This window comes from Eucalyptus grandis, chromosome 4, assembly GCF_016545825.1.
Source record: "Eucalyptus grandis isolate ANBG69807.140 chromosome 4, ASM1654582v1, whole genome shotgun sequence".
NCBI classification, from domain to species: Eukaryota; Viridiplantae; Streptophyta; class Magnoliopsida; order Myrtales; family Myrtaceae; genus Eucalyptus; species Eucalyptus grandis.
The window spans coordinates 8,522,091-8,539,447 of NC_052615.1; the positions used below are offsets into that span (position 1 = coordinate 8,522,091).

At 41.0% G+C, this 17,357-nt stretch overlaps 2 protein-coding genes across 3 annotated transcripts; one reads left to right on the top strand and one right to left on the bottom strand.

The window, feature by feature from the left end:
• Positions 1–4,160: 4,160 nt before the first annotated feature.
• LOC108959249 lies at positions 4,161–5,782 on the bottom strand. Of its 2 annotated transcripts, none has more exons than XR_005550436.1 (2): positions 4,817–5,782; positions 4,161–4,656 (listed from the first exon to the last, which is right to left on the bottom strand). XR_005550436.1 is itself a non-coding variant. In XM_039311278.1 (2 exons), the coding sequence occupies exons 1-2, from the start codon at positions 5,231–5,233 to the stop codon at positions 4,256–4,258; spliced, it is 825 nt and encodes a 274-aa protein (XP_039167212.1). In that variant the 5' UTR covers positions 5,234–5,782; the 3' UTR covers positions 4,161–4,255. The 2 variants fall into 2 exon arrangements, 1 of the variants encoding a protein (XP_039167212.1); XM_039311278.1 differs by having other exon boundaries at positions 4,161–4,663.
• Positions 5,783–11,042: 5,260 nt separating this feature from the next.
• On the top strand, positions 11,043–12,155 carry LOC104440866 (carboxy-terminal domain RNA polymerase II polypeptide A small phosphatase 1). Its single transcript, XM_010053852.3, has one exon. It carries the CDS (start codon positions 11,101–11,103, stop codon positions 12,004–12,006), a length of 906 nt encoding a protein of 301 aa, XP_010052154.2. The 5' UTR covers positions 11,043–11,100; the 3' UTR covers positions 12,007–12,155.
• The last annotated feature ends 5,202 nt before the right edge of the window (positions 12,156–17,357 follow it).

Sequence of the window (17,357 nt, forward strand, 5' to 3'; positions counted from 1 at the left end):
TCCTATGTGGAGGAAGCCCAATGAGTTGCAAGCCCAAAAAGGGCTTGAGCCCATATAATAAGTTATATGAGGAAATATGGTTTCTCATTATCTATATAAAGAGGTAGCAGCAGAAAATGAAATAGTAACAAGAGAAAAAGAGAAAGCAGAAAATCCGGGATTTGGGGTAATATTTGATTTACATCAAGCTGGCGTCGGAGGTCGATTCGTGGTCCGATTGAGCTGAAATTTTGTCAGCATGTTCGTGGCGCAATTTAATCGAATCTGAACGGTTTGATTTTCATTTGAAGCTCCATACATCAGGTTTTTTGTGGATTGATCAAAACCTGCGTTTTTTATCAGATTTATCCTTGATCTCTTGTGAAGTTCATGTGTATTGCCAAGAATTATGTTCTTGAGGTGTTTGCTTCTATGTACCTCTAGTATTTGCTAGAGAAGAACAATTTTATTGATAGTGAAGATTTTCAGGTGGACTCCGGTCCCGTGGTTTTTTATCTCCTCACATCGAGGAGGTTTTCCACGTAAAAAATCGTCTTATGTTCGCGTGCTTGGTATTTATTTTACTCTACTTTATCGATTCCTATTAGGTTTACACAAGAGGGGAGATTATTTTATTCCGCTGCGTTGATTCGATATTGTTCGAATTATTACCGTTCTCCCATCATGCATCACATGTTTAGGATCCGGTCGTATGAGTAGTGGTAGACTTATGTAATTTGGTCTAACAAGCTTTCATTTGCTGAGTGGTTGTACTCACCCCTTGTGGGATTATTATATTTCAGAGATGTAGTCATGCCGCTCCAACCCATGTCTTCCACCATGCTCTACAGCATCCCTATGGACCTCAGGTGGGATCAGGTGGAGCACGTGGACCCCGACTTCCCAAACGTCATGTTCATCCAAATCACAGTGATCCTTATGGTAAATGCCGGTCTCACTATGGGCCCCGTGCTGATGGGATTCATAGTGTTATACGCCCAAGTCAATAGGCGTACAGTGGGGCCGCTTCCAGTTTCGGATGACGATGATGACGGTTCGAGTGGGGTCGAGTGGGTAGAGGACTTAGGGAAGGATGGTAGCATTTTTGGACAACTAGGATGTGATATAAAGACGATTGTGTGAATAGACTGCAGGGAGGTCAGACAAAATTTTGGGTTAGCTAGAAAATGGGACTTTTTGGGCCTTGATGTACCAACTAGAGTCGTCTGAAATATAAATAAATAAAAGTGTCTGGTTTTATATTTCGTGTGCGTCGTTTTAAGTTGTGATGGGATATTCGATACATGCTTCTGCAATGAAAAGGATAATAAGGACAAGGAAACGCCATGGCGACCCCAACAGGTCGAGGGTCGTCACATTTATAACGTTGTAGAGATATGGATTTTGATGGGAGCATTTAGGTGCAATGATTTTATTGAAGTAAGATTTTAGGGTTTTGCGAGCAAGTTTCGAGTTGAGTTTAGGTTTAAGTAATCACTTCGAGTGAGCAATTTGTTAATGCATTGGAGTTGATTTGTTAGCATTAAGGCATAGTTTAGTCGTTTCGTAGTCGAAGTAGATTTTATTTGATTTTAACATTATTCCTCGATTATTTGATAGAGCCATAAGTTTGACAAAACGAGTATTGTTTATTGTTTGGCCATAGACGACAAGGTGAGTGGCACTATATCTTCATTCATACTTTTAGGTTCCTTGATTAGCAGCCAATAAAGCGAGAGCACTGTCAGTGGGAAACTTTTGGGAGTGGTATCTTTGCATATGACTTAAGAAAGTTGTGTATTTAGTTGTTACTAATTGTTAGGTTGGCTAAGTTCTAGTTATATATGTTCTTTTTGGTGGATTATAGAAACTATGATGTTGTAACCAGCCTGTTGATTTATCTAATATGTATATATGGTTTGAGATATATGTGTTGATATTAGGTTGTTGTTTATATTTGGAGCTGTGTCCTTTATGTAGAAGGATAGTTGTGTCATCCCTATTATTGTAGTTTTAGGTTGTGACATCTTTTAGTATCAAAACTCAAGTTTTGATCTTTCTAGGTATAGATAGGGGATGTTCTGAGATTGAGTGACGGATTTTAGTGCATTAGTCTTTTAGCTATTAAGGTGTTATTTCATTCTTGGATTTAAGTGATCATGCATATTGACTTAAAGACACTTGTCTTGCTTCATATGAGTAACAAAGGCAAGTGAATCACTCCCCTTTACACAAGAAATATGCCTCAAGCTTCTCGAGGTGCGGTTTTAAGGAGAAGACTAGAGGACCAATTGATAGGAGTCTCTACCTACCTAAACCATGGAAGAGAACCATGAGCCATCTCCTTCGACTGAATTCGAGCAGGTGATGATTCATTGATGTCGTCAAGCGAAATAATTAAGTGGAGATGGAGTAACTAGCTCAAGCACCTTTATGTAATTCAAAAGGCAAAACCACCTACTATGATATGAAAGCTAATCCTCTCACGGTTAAGCATTGAATTAAAAAGATTGATGGGATCTATAGAAATGAGTGTTTTCTCGAGGATTGGTAGATTAACTTTGCCACCCAATATTTGGAGGGTGAAGTAGAGTTTTGGTGGGATGGAATGAAGCCAACTCTTGGATGTAGGGATGCTACTATATCTTGGGAGAACTTTACGAAAACTTTCAACGCTTAATTCTTTGTAGTGTCATTCTAGGCCAAGATGAAGGGTGATTTTGTGTATATATCTCAAGGTGACTCCATAGTTTTGGAGTATGCAATCCACTTTAATCAGTTGAGTAGATTTGTAGAGCATTTTGTGGCTAATGATGAAAATAAGGCCGATCCTTTCTAAAGAGGGCTCCAACCTAAAAATAATTCTGCACTTACACATTTAGTACTAACAACTTATAAAGATGTGCTGGAACAAGCAATCAAAGTGGAACAAAGTATTTTGAAGCACGACACTGAAGGAGCACCATGGCCCAAGAGGTTTAAGCCGCAAATATACAGGATAGTTATACCGATGGTAGTGGAAAGTGAAAAGGTTTCAGTTGACCAAGATAATTCAAAAATGCGAGTAATCAAGGCCCTGTAATATATGTGGAAGGTATCATAGCAGTGAGTATCGCCAGAAAGTAGGAGTGTGCTTCTTATGTGGGAAAACAGGACGCATGCAGCGACATTGTCTTACACAAAGAAATTCTACCGTTGACAATAATTCGTGATATTTGTGCAGGCGACAAGGGCACCTATCACACAATTGTTCCATGCGGAGGAACGACCCTTCAATTGGTAGGCCCCAAGAGAACCAATAAAGACAAAGTACAAGTAGTAAAGTTTTTGCGATAATGAAGGAGGATGCGGCAGCATCTAACGCAATTGTTGTAGGTAATATTTCTATTGCCTCGCAATATGCTTATGTGTTATTTGATCCCGGTACTACGCATTTCTTCATTTCAATTAAATTTGCAAAGAAACTTGACGTGTTGCCTGACCCTCCTGAATATGATTTGCATATTAATACTCCTACTAGCAATTTCTTGGTTGTTCATCATGTGTTCAAGACATGTGTGCTTCGGATTGACAATGTTGAAATGTCTGTGGATCTAGTAGAGTTTTTTTTTTTTTTTTCATCAGATCTAGTAGAGTTAAATATTCATAATTTTGATGTTATTATAGGGATGGGTTGGTTATCTACATATCGTGCTACTATTGGCTTTTTTTCAAAGAAAGCGATATTTAAACTTCCGAATCAATCTGAATTCTCTTTTTCGAGAAATTGTAAAGACACTTTCTCAAGGTTGATCTCGGCTTTACAAGCAACGAGGCTTTTGATAAAAAGACTATAGGCATGTCGATGAAAAGCCCAACTCATTCAATCAAAAACAGAATCAGAAAATCAAAATGTCACAATAAGCGATATAAAGATGCTTGCACTGAGATGCTAACTAATGAATTCAGCAGTTGCCTTCGACTGAAAAAACATCTACTAAACTAGGTGGTAATTGGGAATTGCTAATCGGTGTTCTGTTGCCCATCTCATTCTTGGATAGTAACTATAAATCTAATCAGATCATATATTAAAAGGTATCAAATTCATCCAAAAAAGATATCTTTATTTGATAAGATCCAGCTAATTGAACATGGATGATATCGCCTAATTTTTTTATTATGACAATCATAAAGATAGCTCATTCATCAACTCAAGTTTATTTTTGTTGAAATATTACACATCGTTTGGTTATACCATGAATTTAAATATCTCACTTCTTGCATTCCGTGCATCTCCTTACATGGCCAGATTGTTGTTTCTCCTAATATTATCCGATGTCAAAAATTGAGTCATTTCCTCGAGTAAGTCTTTATTTGGCTGGAACACTGTTAGATCGCTCGTAAAAAAATCATTTTGCCTTCCTGCAATCATTGCTGTCAAGATATTTTCTTTTCGTAGGTCTGAAACAGACATGGATGGAGAATCTGTCGTCCGGAGCTCTGTAAAACCAGAAAGATACTTCTCGGCCTCATTCCATTGCCCGTCGAGCATCAGCTCCTCAAAGTTACTCCAGCCGAAATAAACTCCCAGATCACGCTCAAGCGTGTGCGAAGCTTCATTGAAGGACAAATTTATCCTCAATTTCACCAGTATTCTTAGCAGGCGCACGGGTATTACCAGCGATGTAACGCCAAAGCCTGTGTCCTGCAAGAAGAACTCACATTTCTTTAGCCCATAGGTTTTAATTTGAGACATTCAAAATGATTTGAATTGATAGTAAATCTTCCAATCCATCCATTACATGCACTTTTCTAGCAAAAATTGTAGAATGGATAAAGAAGATGAAGAAACCAGCACCTTAAGAACCGGTCCAATGTACAAGAACCAGGGACGGCTCGCTGAAGCTGACATGCCGATGATGTCAATAATACAGTGAAGGATTTTTCGGATGTAAGGTGTGTAGATTCGAGGGGTAGCAGCGCAGGCCAGTGCGTGCAACAGCAGATCATAGTGAAACTTCAAGATCTGGCTCGTTTGAGGGCGGCAAGTCTGATGATGGAATTTGTTTTTCAGAAGGAAAGTGGCGAAACAGCACTCCAGGGCAGCGAGTTTGGTGAACAATAGACACCGGCATGGCTGACGTAAAGTTGCGACGACAATCGTTGTAAAAGGTTTAATGGGAGCTTTCTCAGACAAGAAGAACTCTGATCCCAACACTCCTGTGCGGATCGCCAACTTTGCTTCGACCACCATCGAAATGGCATTGCCTGACATTCACGAAATGCCTCTTCTCGATGCCCACTTGATCTTAATTATCTTATAGATCTTGAAAGAGGGGGGGCCACAAAGGAAGCTTCACAAGCGTGAATCGGGAGTACATTTTGGCTGGAGTTATTTTGAGGAGCTAGTGCGCGACGGGCTCTGGGATGAGGTCGAAAAGTATCTCCTGGATTTCACACGGCTCGATGACAATTGATTCTATACAGATCTATTTCTACCTGAGGAAGCAAAACTATCTTAAAGCACTGGACGGCAATGATCGCCCGAAGGCATTGGAAATTTTCTCGAACGACCTGAAAGTGTTCCGGCCAAATGAAGACTTATTCGGGAAAATGGCTCAATTTCCGACGAGGGATAATATCCATAGAAACAACAAAGTCGCCATGTTTGGGGATACACAGAATGGGACAGGCAAAACGATGTGAGATATTTTAACAGATTTGATATTCCACTCGAGAGAATCAAAGCAAAAAGAAATAGTTGACAGAGAATTGAGAGCAGAGAACGGGACTCGATTCGGACTTAGTCCGTAAATCCAAGTTAACCAAAACTCGATTTAGGCTCTACGCTAACCGTGCCTTTTAAAGTATTGAGAGTCAACTTTTGAGAAGGTTCGGGAACCTAAGGGACTCAAAATAAATTTTACTCAATACATTATGACATTGGATTAAAATTTAGAATATACTAGTGTCATCATCGTTTTTGCTCTTTTAAGTGCAGATTTTTCCTATGCAAGTGACCCTAAAATCCATGATAGACTGGAGAAAAAAAAAAGAATAGTAAAATCCATGCATTTATACTTACTTATGAGTGAAAAAAAAATCAACTTTTTTAAAATTATCCCACAATATCAACGCTCTTGCTGTTTTAAGTGCAGACTTTTCCTATGCAATTAACACTAAAATCCATGGTAGACAGAAAAAGGAAAAAAAAAAAACACTAAAATCCTTACATTTAATACTTACACATCAGTGAAAACATCAACTTTTAACATTACTACAACTGGAATTTGATATAAGATTTGTTACTCAAACTAGACAAAGAAACGTCATTGCTTTTGTTCTTTTAAGTGCAGATTTTTCCTACGCAAGTAACACTAAAATCCATGACATACCGAAAGATGAAATAAAATCCATGCATTTTAATACTTTGCATGATTGAAAACTTCCACTTTTTAAGATTATTGCAATTGGAATTTTGAGATAAGATTTATTTCCCGAACTAGAGAAAGAGACATCATCACTTTTGTTCTTTTAAGTGCAGATTTTTCCTACACAATCAAAACTAAAATACATGACATACCGGGAAAAAAAAAAGGACACTAAGATCCATGCATTCGTACCATGAGTGAACACATCAACTTTTTAAGATTGCGGCAATTGGAATCTGAGATAAGATTTGTTTCCCGAACGAGACAAAGAGACGTCATCGCTTTGTTCTTTTAAGTGCAGATTTTTCCTACACAACCAACACTAAAATCCATGATATACGGGAAAAAGAAAAGAGAGGGAGGGGACACTAAAATCCATGCATTTAATACTTACCATGAGTGAAAACATCAACTTTTTAAGATTACTGCAATTGGAATCTGAGATAAGATTTGTTTCCCGAATGAGACAAAGAGACAGCATCGCTTTGTTCTTTTTTTTTTTTATTGCTTTTTTCTTTTAAGTGCAGATATTTCCTACACAACCAACACTAAAATCCATGATATACGGGAAAAAGAAAAGAGTGTTGGGGGGGAGGGGAGGGAACACTAATATCCATGCATTTAATACTTACCGTGAGTGAAAACATCAACTTTTAAGATTACTGCAATTGGAGTTTGAGATCAGATTTGTTTCCCGAACTAGACAAAGAGACATCATCGCTTTTGTTCTTTTCAATGCAAATTTTTTCTATGCAATTAACACTAAAATCCATGACGTACCGAAAAAAAGAAAAAGAACACGAAATTCCACGCATTTAATACTTACTCATGAGTGAAAACATCAACATTTTAAGATTACTACAACTGGGATTTGAGATAAGACTTGTTACCAAAACTAGACAAAGGGACATCAATGCTTTTGTTCTCTTAAGTGCAGGTTTCCGGTACGCAATTAACACTAAAATCCATGACACACCGAGAAAAAGAAAAAGGAAACTAAGATCCATGCATTCAATACTTACCCCTGAGTGAAAACATCCACTTTTTAAAATTACCACAACTTGGAATTTGAGGTAAAATTTGTTCCCCCAACTAGACAAAGAAGCAGCATCTTAAAATCGAGCCTCGTATCCGAACCTAATCTCTTCGGACCATTGCACCGAACCACCATTTTGAAACGAAATCAGGTCATGTCAAGAACCATCAGAATGAACATCGCCCAAGTCCCTGTGGCGGTCCACGGCAACGAAATTCTGGGACAATGACGATCATGAAGTGCTGTAGATGGTCCGTATCGATTGCTGGTATTGCACAGGAATAAATTATTACCATGATATAAATTACGCCCGACTTGCTGGAATAATTTGCCCGATTGGTATAGTGCGAATGATTAAATAAATAAGTAAGATTATAAATATTATCATTGGATTAGTGAAATGCGATACGGTACATTACTTCGAGTTCGGACAAAAAAATTTCGAAAGTGGAGGAATAACCTCAATTGATAGCAACCGGCACAATTTCAAGTTGTGTGGTTGCGTTAGAGAATATAATTATGAAGAAGCTACTTAAATGCGGATTTGGGTTTAAGTAAAATTGTTTAACATGTACCAATATGAAATTTTTTGGTTAATTTTGAGCCATGCTCAGGGTATATCTGTTGAGATAATCCCTCCACGATATTTTGAAGGTAATAAAATAACCAAGGGCTATTAATGTGTATTTGATGCAGGACAAATGACCTGCATATATAGTCAGGCCATATGCAAATAATGTTAACAACAGAAGGCGTAAAAGCATAGAAAGGCTTTGGCTCTGCAAAAAGGAGATCGAGCTATTGGACAGAAAATGTGTCTAAATTTGGAAAGACTTTCGTAGAAGGAGAACGAGATGTAGAACGAGATCCATTGAAGTTGGAGAGAGACTTATACAAGGTGAACAATCTATAGAACACAATGATATCAATTTGCTTGATATAACCTAGGAAGAAAGTCCAATGGTCTTTTTTTTTTTTTTAATTTGCATCTGCTATCTTCTGCTATCTTCTGCTGATGAAGGAGCAGAGGAAACCCTTAGGAATGGTAATATTTCGGTTACTTTAGAAATTCCCGTCTGCTGATATTTGGTAGAGAGAAAAGCCTAACCACCTTTGCAAACTCGCCGATGATACATACCTTAAACCACCTTCAACAAACGAAGTACGAGTTGTCGGACATTTGATTCTCATGACGTGATGATTGTCAGAGAGTGTATGCAATCTAGCAACAGATGCCCTCAAAACAGGAATGAAGAACCAAACCATGATTAACAAATTCTTGCAGAACCAGGTGAGGCGCGAGCTCTTCAAGGGAGTACCGATCATAAGGAAGAAATGATTCATGGGACATGGGACTTCCATCCACCGCTAGCGGTTTGTCAACTGAAACGGGGACGACCAACAAAACTTGGTAACTGAACCTCGGCCATAGAGAACTCACTCGACTATTGCCGAGAAGGTGAGAATAGGTGAGGTTCAATTGTTTTACTGAGCAATCCTTTCCCTTTTCGAGGTAATGAACAGCTCATTTTATGGATTCCATGTAGCTCTTTTTCGCCGATCTACACCCACACAGTATGCGTAGACTAAAAATAGCTGCACCAGATAAAACTAGACGCGTGCTAAGCAAATATTGGAAGATTGAAAACCTCCTCAAAAATCGATTCCCGTGCTATGGAATTCCCACTCACTACACAAGGACGATACTCACATTATCTCTACGGATCAAACTCATGCGAATTTCTATTCTCAATCAAGAATACAAATGCTTGGATGGAAATGCAAGGTACTGGAGTTTGTCTGTGCAGGGACTAACTGTGTCAAACTCTTCACTGTCATTTAATAGATGTACAAATTGAAGGACATTTAAGCAGAAGATGGAGGACTGGCTTTTGCGTATTAGAATGTGTTATGGTGCTCATTTACTCATAGCAAGTAACAGAAGCTCGGGAATGCGAGCTTCATGTACACACAGGGTACAGCACAGCCGGCAGAGCAGAAATGGCCATGCACAAATTCAAGATGATGACATTACCGGGCTTTGGTGATAAGGTTGATTTGAGCAGGCTCAATATGTCATCTCAGAACATTGTCTAGAAGTACTAAGACTAGATGATAGCATTAGCAAATGCCATTGCTGTGCAAGAACTTTTCAGGAGCTTAAAATGCACACAGAGCCCTCTGTAATCTAGGCACCGCATAGCAACATCAGCGGATCTGTCTGCGGATAAAAGTGAAGATACCTCGAACGATGTCTCTTTTCGCTACATATTGCACATCCTGATAAAGCAGTTCCATGTACAGAACCTAACAGCTCATTTTTCTGACTCTTCCTCAACGAGGCCCCATGAAAAGCAGTCAACTTTAACCAAAGCATTCGCCTACCTTGTCAAATCTCCTACGACGTACAACGAAAGCTAATTTTCATGTCACGATCCCGAGCATACATACAGATTTCATGCATCATTTCCAGTTCATCAAATTCATATTTCTCCAAGGCTCTGCACGACCTGTGTAAATTTAGTCACCTCATAACACCATGTCGTCGTTAACAAGTGCAACTTACTCATCTTCACGATGAAAAGAACTCATAAACAATCTAACCGGAATGAAATGGAGAACCCAGAGCCGACAGTGAACTCCAACTGGCTACAGAGGAGGCCGAAAAGAACTGACTCTAGCCTGTTCCGATATCGTATGGTAATACGCGTTACCATCAACACCGTAAAAACAAATTAGCATGCCAATGCTTGGAAGGCTACAATTCCACACCTTAAAGTGGAAGTTCCAACCACAAACCACGATAACATCGTCGCCAAACGGCAAACTCTGCCAAAAAAATAAGTGCTCCATCCAAAACTGTGCGATAACAACGTAATCTTGCTACAGTCGTGGGAATTCAGACAATCATGGAGGACTTCAAGAAACAGCTTCGAGCTAAGCCGCGTCTGATCGATATATGACTCTGGTGCAAAATACAGATACGACCACAACCCGCCGGAATCTTACAATCTTGCACGCGCCAGCGGTATGGGAAGGTCGACTTTGCCCTTCCTCCCTTCCCCACGCCCGCCCCCTCCAAACCCAGCAAGAACCAGTACCCACCTCAGATATGTGCAAGAGTTACTCAAAGACAATATAACAGTAGTTGCACACGGTGACCAAAATGCGGTTTCAAATCCAAGAATTGGCAAATCCGGACGATCGGGAAAGAGGAAGATTCGGCTCGGGTCTCTAAAAGAACCGGCCGGAGAATCCAGCGGATCTGAGCTCGTCACACGCAGACGGACCGGAGCCGCGTAGCCGCCGACGCGGCTCCAGGAGACGACGGCGGAGGCGGGGTGCGGGGGAGCGAAGGAGAGCGGACGGCAACGGAGGAGAACGGGTAGTGTGAGAAAGGGAGGGAAATTTTGAACCGTCTTACAAGCGGGACCCCCTGGACACGTGGCAATCCCCGAGCGGGGTGGCCCACGGCCGACGTGGCAGACCAGATCTAGACCCAACATTCTCTCAGAACATCCGACCCTCCCATCCGAACCCGAACCTGATTCTTCCGACCGTTGCACCCGAACCTCCCGTTATGAATTGAAATCAAAATCCCTCTCCAGAACCCAAGCCAAACGCTTCTCTCATTTTCCTCTCTCTCTCTCTCTCTCTTTCTTCAAGAACCAGAGGATGGTTTCAAGAATCATCAGAAGAACGCCGACCAAGTCCATCAAGGACTGCCACGGCCGCCGCGGCCGCAGCCGCCGCCTCGGGAAGAAGTCCCCCGTCAAGAACGCCGCCGCCGCCCCCGGCTCCTTCATCGCGACGATCAACAAGTCCCTCCACTCGTGCCAGCGCCGCCTCATCAAGATCTTCTCCAAGTTGGCCCACATCGGCACCCCGAGCCGCCGCAAGGGCTTCAGGGTCCTCCAGAAGGTCGCCGACGAGCCGCCGTCCTCCCTTGCCGGGGCGAGCCTATGCAGATCCCTCTCCTTCGATGCCGAGAATCACCGGCTCCCGCCGCTGGTGTCGCCGACCAAGAAGACCGTTTTTCTCGACCTCGACGAGACGCTGGTCCACTCGCAGACTGACCCGCCTCCAGAGAAGTTCGATTTCGTTGTCCAGCCAACGATAAACGGCGAAAGGTTGAATTTTTATGTGCTCAAGCGCCCCGGGGTGGATGATTTCCTGCGCGTGATGAGCGCCAAGTTCGAGCTGGTGATCTTCACGGCCGGCGTGAAAGAGTACGCCTCGCTGGTGCTCGACCGGCTCGACCAGAAAAGGTCGCTGATATCGCACCGGCTGTACCGGGATTCGTGCGAGGAAGTGGACGGGAAGTTCGTGAAGGACTTGTCCAAGATGGGCAGGGACTTGCAGAGGGTGGTGATCGTTGACGATAACCCGAATGCTTACGTGTTTCAGCCGGAGAACGCGATCCCCGTTTGCCCGTTCGTCAATGATCTCGACGATGTCGAGCTTGGAAAGTTGGCCAAGTTCTTTGAAGGGACTGATGGATTTGATGACATGAGGGAGGCTGTGAAGCAGTACAGAGCTGAAGAAGATTTCAAGCTGGAAGTGATGGGTTTGATGACGTGAGGGAGGGCGTAATTCATTGCGACTACTTTGTCTTTTGTTTGTCTAACTGCTGGTAAACTGAACGAACAGCGGATTGTTCAATTCCAATCAGATTCAGAAACAAAGCTTGCAAGAATTACTTGAATGAAATTTATTATTTATTCACTCGCGCTTTAGCGGTTTCTTTTCTCTCCTTTTTTCTGTAAATCCACTGGGTAATACAGATTACGGATACTATGTCGTTCCTCTTCGCCTATCAACACCCGCACTGTATGTGTCAACGAATATAGCTGCACCAGAGAAAAGCAGTGTACACTGGGCGAACATTAGAACATTGAGAACCACCTCAAAAAATTGATTCCTGCACCATGGAATTCCCGCACACTACACAATGACGATACTCACACTATCTGTACAGATCAAACTCATGCAAATTGCTTTTCTCAATCAAGATTGCAAAAGGTTGGATGGAGATGCAAGGAACTGGAGTATGTCTGTGCAGGGACTACTGTGTCAAAACCTTCACATGATCTCATAGACGTGCAAATTACGGGACGGTTAAGCAGAGGACGGAGTCCAACCAAAAAGCAAAAGCGGAGGACAGAGGACTGGCTTTCAATCTCAGAAGACGTATGGCAGAGGACGGAGGACTGGCTTTCGATCTCAGAAGAGGTATAGTGTTTCTATACTCGTCACAAGAAACAGAAGCTCGGTGACTTAAGTTTCATATACACACAGACAGAGTAAAGACAGCAGGGTGGATTTGGTCATGCACAAGTTCAAGGTGATACACAATGGCTTTAGTGATGGATCTGAGCAGCTCAAAATGTAATCTCAACATTATCAAGAAGACATTAAGTGAAAACATCAGCAAATGCCATTGCGTGCAAGAACCTTTCAGGAATTCCACAGAGCCCTCTGCAATGTATGCACCGTGTAGCGACATTAGTGGATCTGTCAGCAGATAAAAGTGAAGCTGCTTGTCAAAAATTGCTTCGTTTCTTTATATATCGACACACTGGTACAGCACTTTCATGTACAGAACGTAACAGCTAATTTTTCTAACTCCCCCTCAATGTGTAAATGCTGATTGTTCTGACTTCCCTCCTTCTTGGTAAGGAGTAATTTTTCTAACCACAAGGCAGCATAAAAGCAGTCCACTTTAACAAAAGCATATGAACATCTACCTTGCCAACTCTACTGAGAGATACAACGAAGCAAATTTAATGTCTTGATCTCAAGCATACAAATTTCCTGTATCATTTCCAGTTCATAAAGTTCATATTTCTCCTGTACAAAAAGAAGTTAATATTTCCCCTAGGTTCCACACAAACTGTATAAATTTGGTCACCTCATAACACCATATTGTCATTAACAAGTGTAAATTACTCATCTTTTCGATGAAAAACTCATAAACAATCTAATAGGAACAAAATGGAGAAACCAGAGACAACAGTGAACTCCAACTGGCTACAGACAGTGAGCCTCCTCTGTAGTAGGGTTGTAAAGAGAAGAAGAACCGAACCGAATTGACCTGACCCTACCCGAGGCTTAAACAACTAACTCTTGTTGGCTCCAATATCAGGGTATTAAGCATTACCATTGACATCACAAAAACTAAGTAGTATGCTAATGCTTTGAAGGCTACAATTCCACACTTTTAAGTGAAAGTTCAGTCACAAACCACAAAACATCGTGGCCAAACAACAACTCTGCCAGAAAATAAGTACTCCATCCAGAATTTTGCAACGACATATCTTGACTCATGGGAATTTGGACAATCATGAAGGACTTCAAAATCCACCTTGGGGCTAGCTGGGCCTGATTGATGTATGACTCTGGTGCAAAATACAGATATGATCGCAAACTAAAATCTTACAATCTTGTACAAGCTTATGAATGATGGAAAGGTCAACATTGCCCTTCTTCCCTCCCCCGAGCCCACCCCAACCCAAACCAGCAAAAACCACGACCCACAGATATGTGGAAGGGCCACTCAAATACATACAAGACAGTATAATAGTAATTGAACATGGTAACCAAATTAAAACAACAACAAATGGTGAAAGAAATAAAAAAGTTACATCCAAAGCAGCTCATGCTTTTTTTAATCCTCTGCATCTGAATATTCCTCAGTCCAGAAGGCTAAATGATTAAATGAAAAATTTCGGGGACTGTATTGGCATGGCAGTGCAACATGCTTATCCTTTACCTCTTTCCTATTATCTCAGAAGCATGCATAGTATGACAAACATATCAGGCACCTAAAACTGCTACCAACAGCTTACGAAAAAATACTTGGTAGATTTCATCATTCCTTTTCCATCAGCTTATGAAGGATATAAGGAAAAGGAAACTTAGACTATAATGACAAAAACTGTATGAGGAGGACAAAACAAAAGAGAACAAGAATAAAATCCTAATGTCTACCCAATGGCATTTGAGCCCTTAGTATTCAGATGTGAAGATCTAACCAGAGTGACTAAGAAGAAGCCTGCAGTTGCGTCAGAATTCTCAGGTTTCTCATACTCGAATTTCGCACTGTGGTTCAATACACTCATTGGAGCCATCCTTAAACATAGAATGATAACCATCTCATAGAAGAAACTAGGATCTGGGCAAAACAAATCATCAGCCTGCATAACAGATACATCTCCAATTCACACCACGTAGCAATTTTTCCCAGAGACCTGAAACTGGAAGTGTACTTACCAATGAGGTCATACAATTCCACAGCACTACTTTGGATTTGAAATTCCTCAAATAATGCAATAAACTCAGCAAAAATCTCCTCCATTGCGGTGATGGTTTGGATAGAGGCAGCGAAAAGTTCCAATTTTACAAGCAAATGTTGCACCAAGACAGCTAAAGCTGATAAGAGCTAACCCTCTACAATCTCTCACCGGATCATGTAGATTTCTCAAAAAACAACAACGAAACAAATTCAGTAGCAAAAAAGAGATGCATCCAATGCATCAGCTCATGAACCGAAAGCACAGTACATTCTGACATTCCTTCGAATCTCTCTCTCAAACCTCTTATAACAAACAGAGCTAACAAAGAAATGGAACCCAAAAAAACTGGGCACGACACAAAACCACCAAAAAAACAAGAACCCAACTCCCTCATCTCCTCTCGAGCTCATTCAATCAGACAAAATTTGCCGATCTTTCTCCGTAATCTTTCTCGACCCAGAAGACAAAACGCCGTAGAGACGGCGGATCAACAATCATGAACCGCAAAGAAAGACCTGGGACGGCAAGCGCCAAGCCTCGGCCTTGCTGAAGCACATGTCGTCGAGGGCGTCGCTGCGGCACCACCGGCAACGCGGGTTCTGGGCGCAATCGGGCCTCGACCCGAGATTGGTGCACTCGGGCACTTGGGCGCTCTTCCTCCGTAGCGACAAAAGGTTGCGGCTTGACGCGATCTTGCCGGGGATCGAAGGGCCGGCGAGGTGGGCAGACGAGAGCTGGCAGAGGCCGACGAGGGTCAAGAGGAGGAGGACTAGTAGTACTGGGATTTTCTTGGAGGCTGTTGTGGTGCTTCTTCCTGCCATTGATGGTGGATCGGTCTTGCAGAAAACTGGAGATGGTCTTCTTGCCTTTTGCCAACTTCTGCTGTGCTCCTGATGAAGAGCGGCGGAATCTTTGGCTTTTGGGTCAAAAGAAAGCAGAGCAAATTGTCGGTTGAAACTTCAAGCTTTGCTTGCAGCTGCAGGTAATTTTTCACTTGAATTTTCACCACTCTCCATTTAATTTGAGTTTACTTAATTCTACTAATGATAGATATTTAGATTCTTTTAGAGAAGTAATGCAACCGGCTACCATTAATTAGTGTTAAGTTCGTTGGTTATTTGGGGACGACGGAAATTGTAACACGTAAGTTTTCTACCTAGATAAAAAAATTATGAATATTCAAACGTAATTAAGCTACGATTTGAACAAATCAATTTGTTTGTCATGCGTGTTTTTGGACAATTTTAGCAACTTGATGTCAGCAAGCTGTGGCAACTTTCCAATCACCATTGTCAATAGCAGTGCTATGGTACCAATAGCTGTGAATTATAATTGTCAACTGTAAGAATAATTGCGGCCTACATGATGTTATTAATCAATGGTCTAATAATTATATTAATATTTAAACTTCTTGGCTGTGAATTTTGTGAGTCTTATGAAAATGATAAAAAAAAAGTACAATTATATTAAGAAGTAACTTGGTTTTTTTTTAAGAAGTGCAACTCTTGTAAAAGTTAAAAAATACTTTGATGGAATGCGCATATTGGCTATTGATATCATATATAAATGGAATCTGATCATGTTCCCACCCACAACTTGAAAAGAACATTATATCCAATCATCTATCAAATAAAATACTTAACAAAAAAATGTGAGTTAAAGGAGAGAAATTGGATTCCTTCATTATTTTAGTTTTCCACAACAAATATTTTCAATGAGATTATTCGAGATAAGGTATGTTTTTGTTCCTCTTATCATAAAAATCATGAAGACCAAAAATTCCTTATTTTTGATTTTTTCACATTAAAGAATTACATAATTGCTAACATCAATGTCGGGCCAATTGCTTACGTCTTTGACAAAAAAAAAAAAGATTGTGGGTTGTCATATCTACAAATGCTTGACCTCATGACCGTGATCAAGGTAGCATGAACTCAAATTGAGGATTCGGAACTGTAAAATCGATTTTTGTTTCTAAAAATGAGAGTCCAACCTCAAATCAAAGCATGTTTGCTCATGGTAAGACATTGGATGAGCTTAGAAACGGATAAGTATACTTGCGATGTGCGGTCAGATATAATGGCGGCAGTGGCGATGATGGACAAGTTTGGTGGTGGTGGTGGTGATAGGTACGATGGTGCTCATGGCCGAGGTGGCCAAGTTCATGGTGCTCGCCGAGTCTGATCTTTGGCGATGGAGGTCCATTTTGATGTTGGGGGCAATGAATCTTTGATTCAATGGAGGTCAACAAGACCATCGGTAGCAATAGGTGGTGACAATGTATTTAGTGCAATCATAGGTGTTAAAGTGGGTAATTGGGTAGCGGCCAATAGGTGATTGATCAGCAAGAAAGAGAATCATGAAGGATGTAACATGAATGCTATATATAAATTATTGGTAAGTTAATAGGATCAACATCATGTCAATTAATAGGGGTTGGCTTATCTAAAAGAATAAATATATATAATTATATATATATATATATATATATATATATTGCGGTAACCGAGAATCCGTCGAACCTTTTACGAGAGACCTCAATTCTAATAGCGCCTGGTGGCACATTTGGGGCCGTCAGTGCCTCAGGAAAACTAGCACAGGACTCCAACACTATAGCCCTTCATTTACAACGCATTA

Bases quoted from the DNA above. Each gene is read 5' to 3' on its own strand.
- LOC108959249 (XM_039311278.1), bottom strand. From the start codon at position 5,233: ATGTCAGGCAATGCCATTTCGATGGTGGTCGAAGCAAAGTTGGCGATC. The intron at 4,664-4,816 runs GTGCTGGTTTCT...TTCTTCTTGCAG, and splicing joins ACATTGGACCGGTTCTTAAG to GACACAGGCTTTGGCGTTAC.
- LOC104440866 (XM_010053852.3), top strand. From the start codon at position 11,101: ATGGTTTCAAGAATCATCAGAAGAACGCCGACCAAGTCCATCAAGGAC.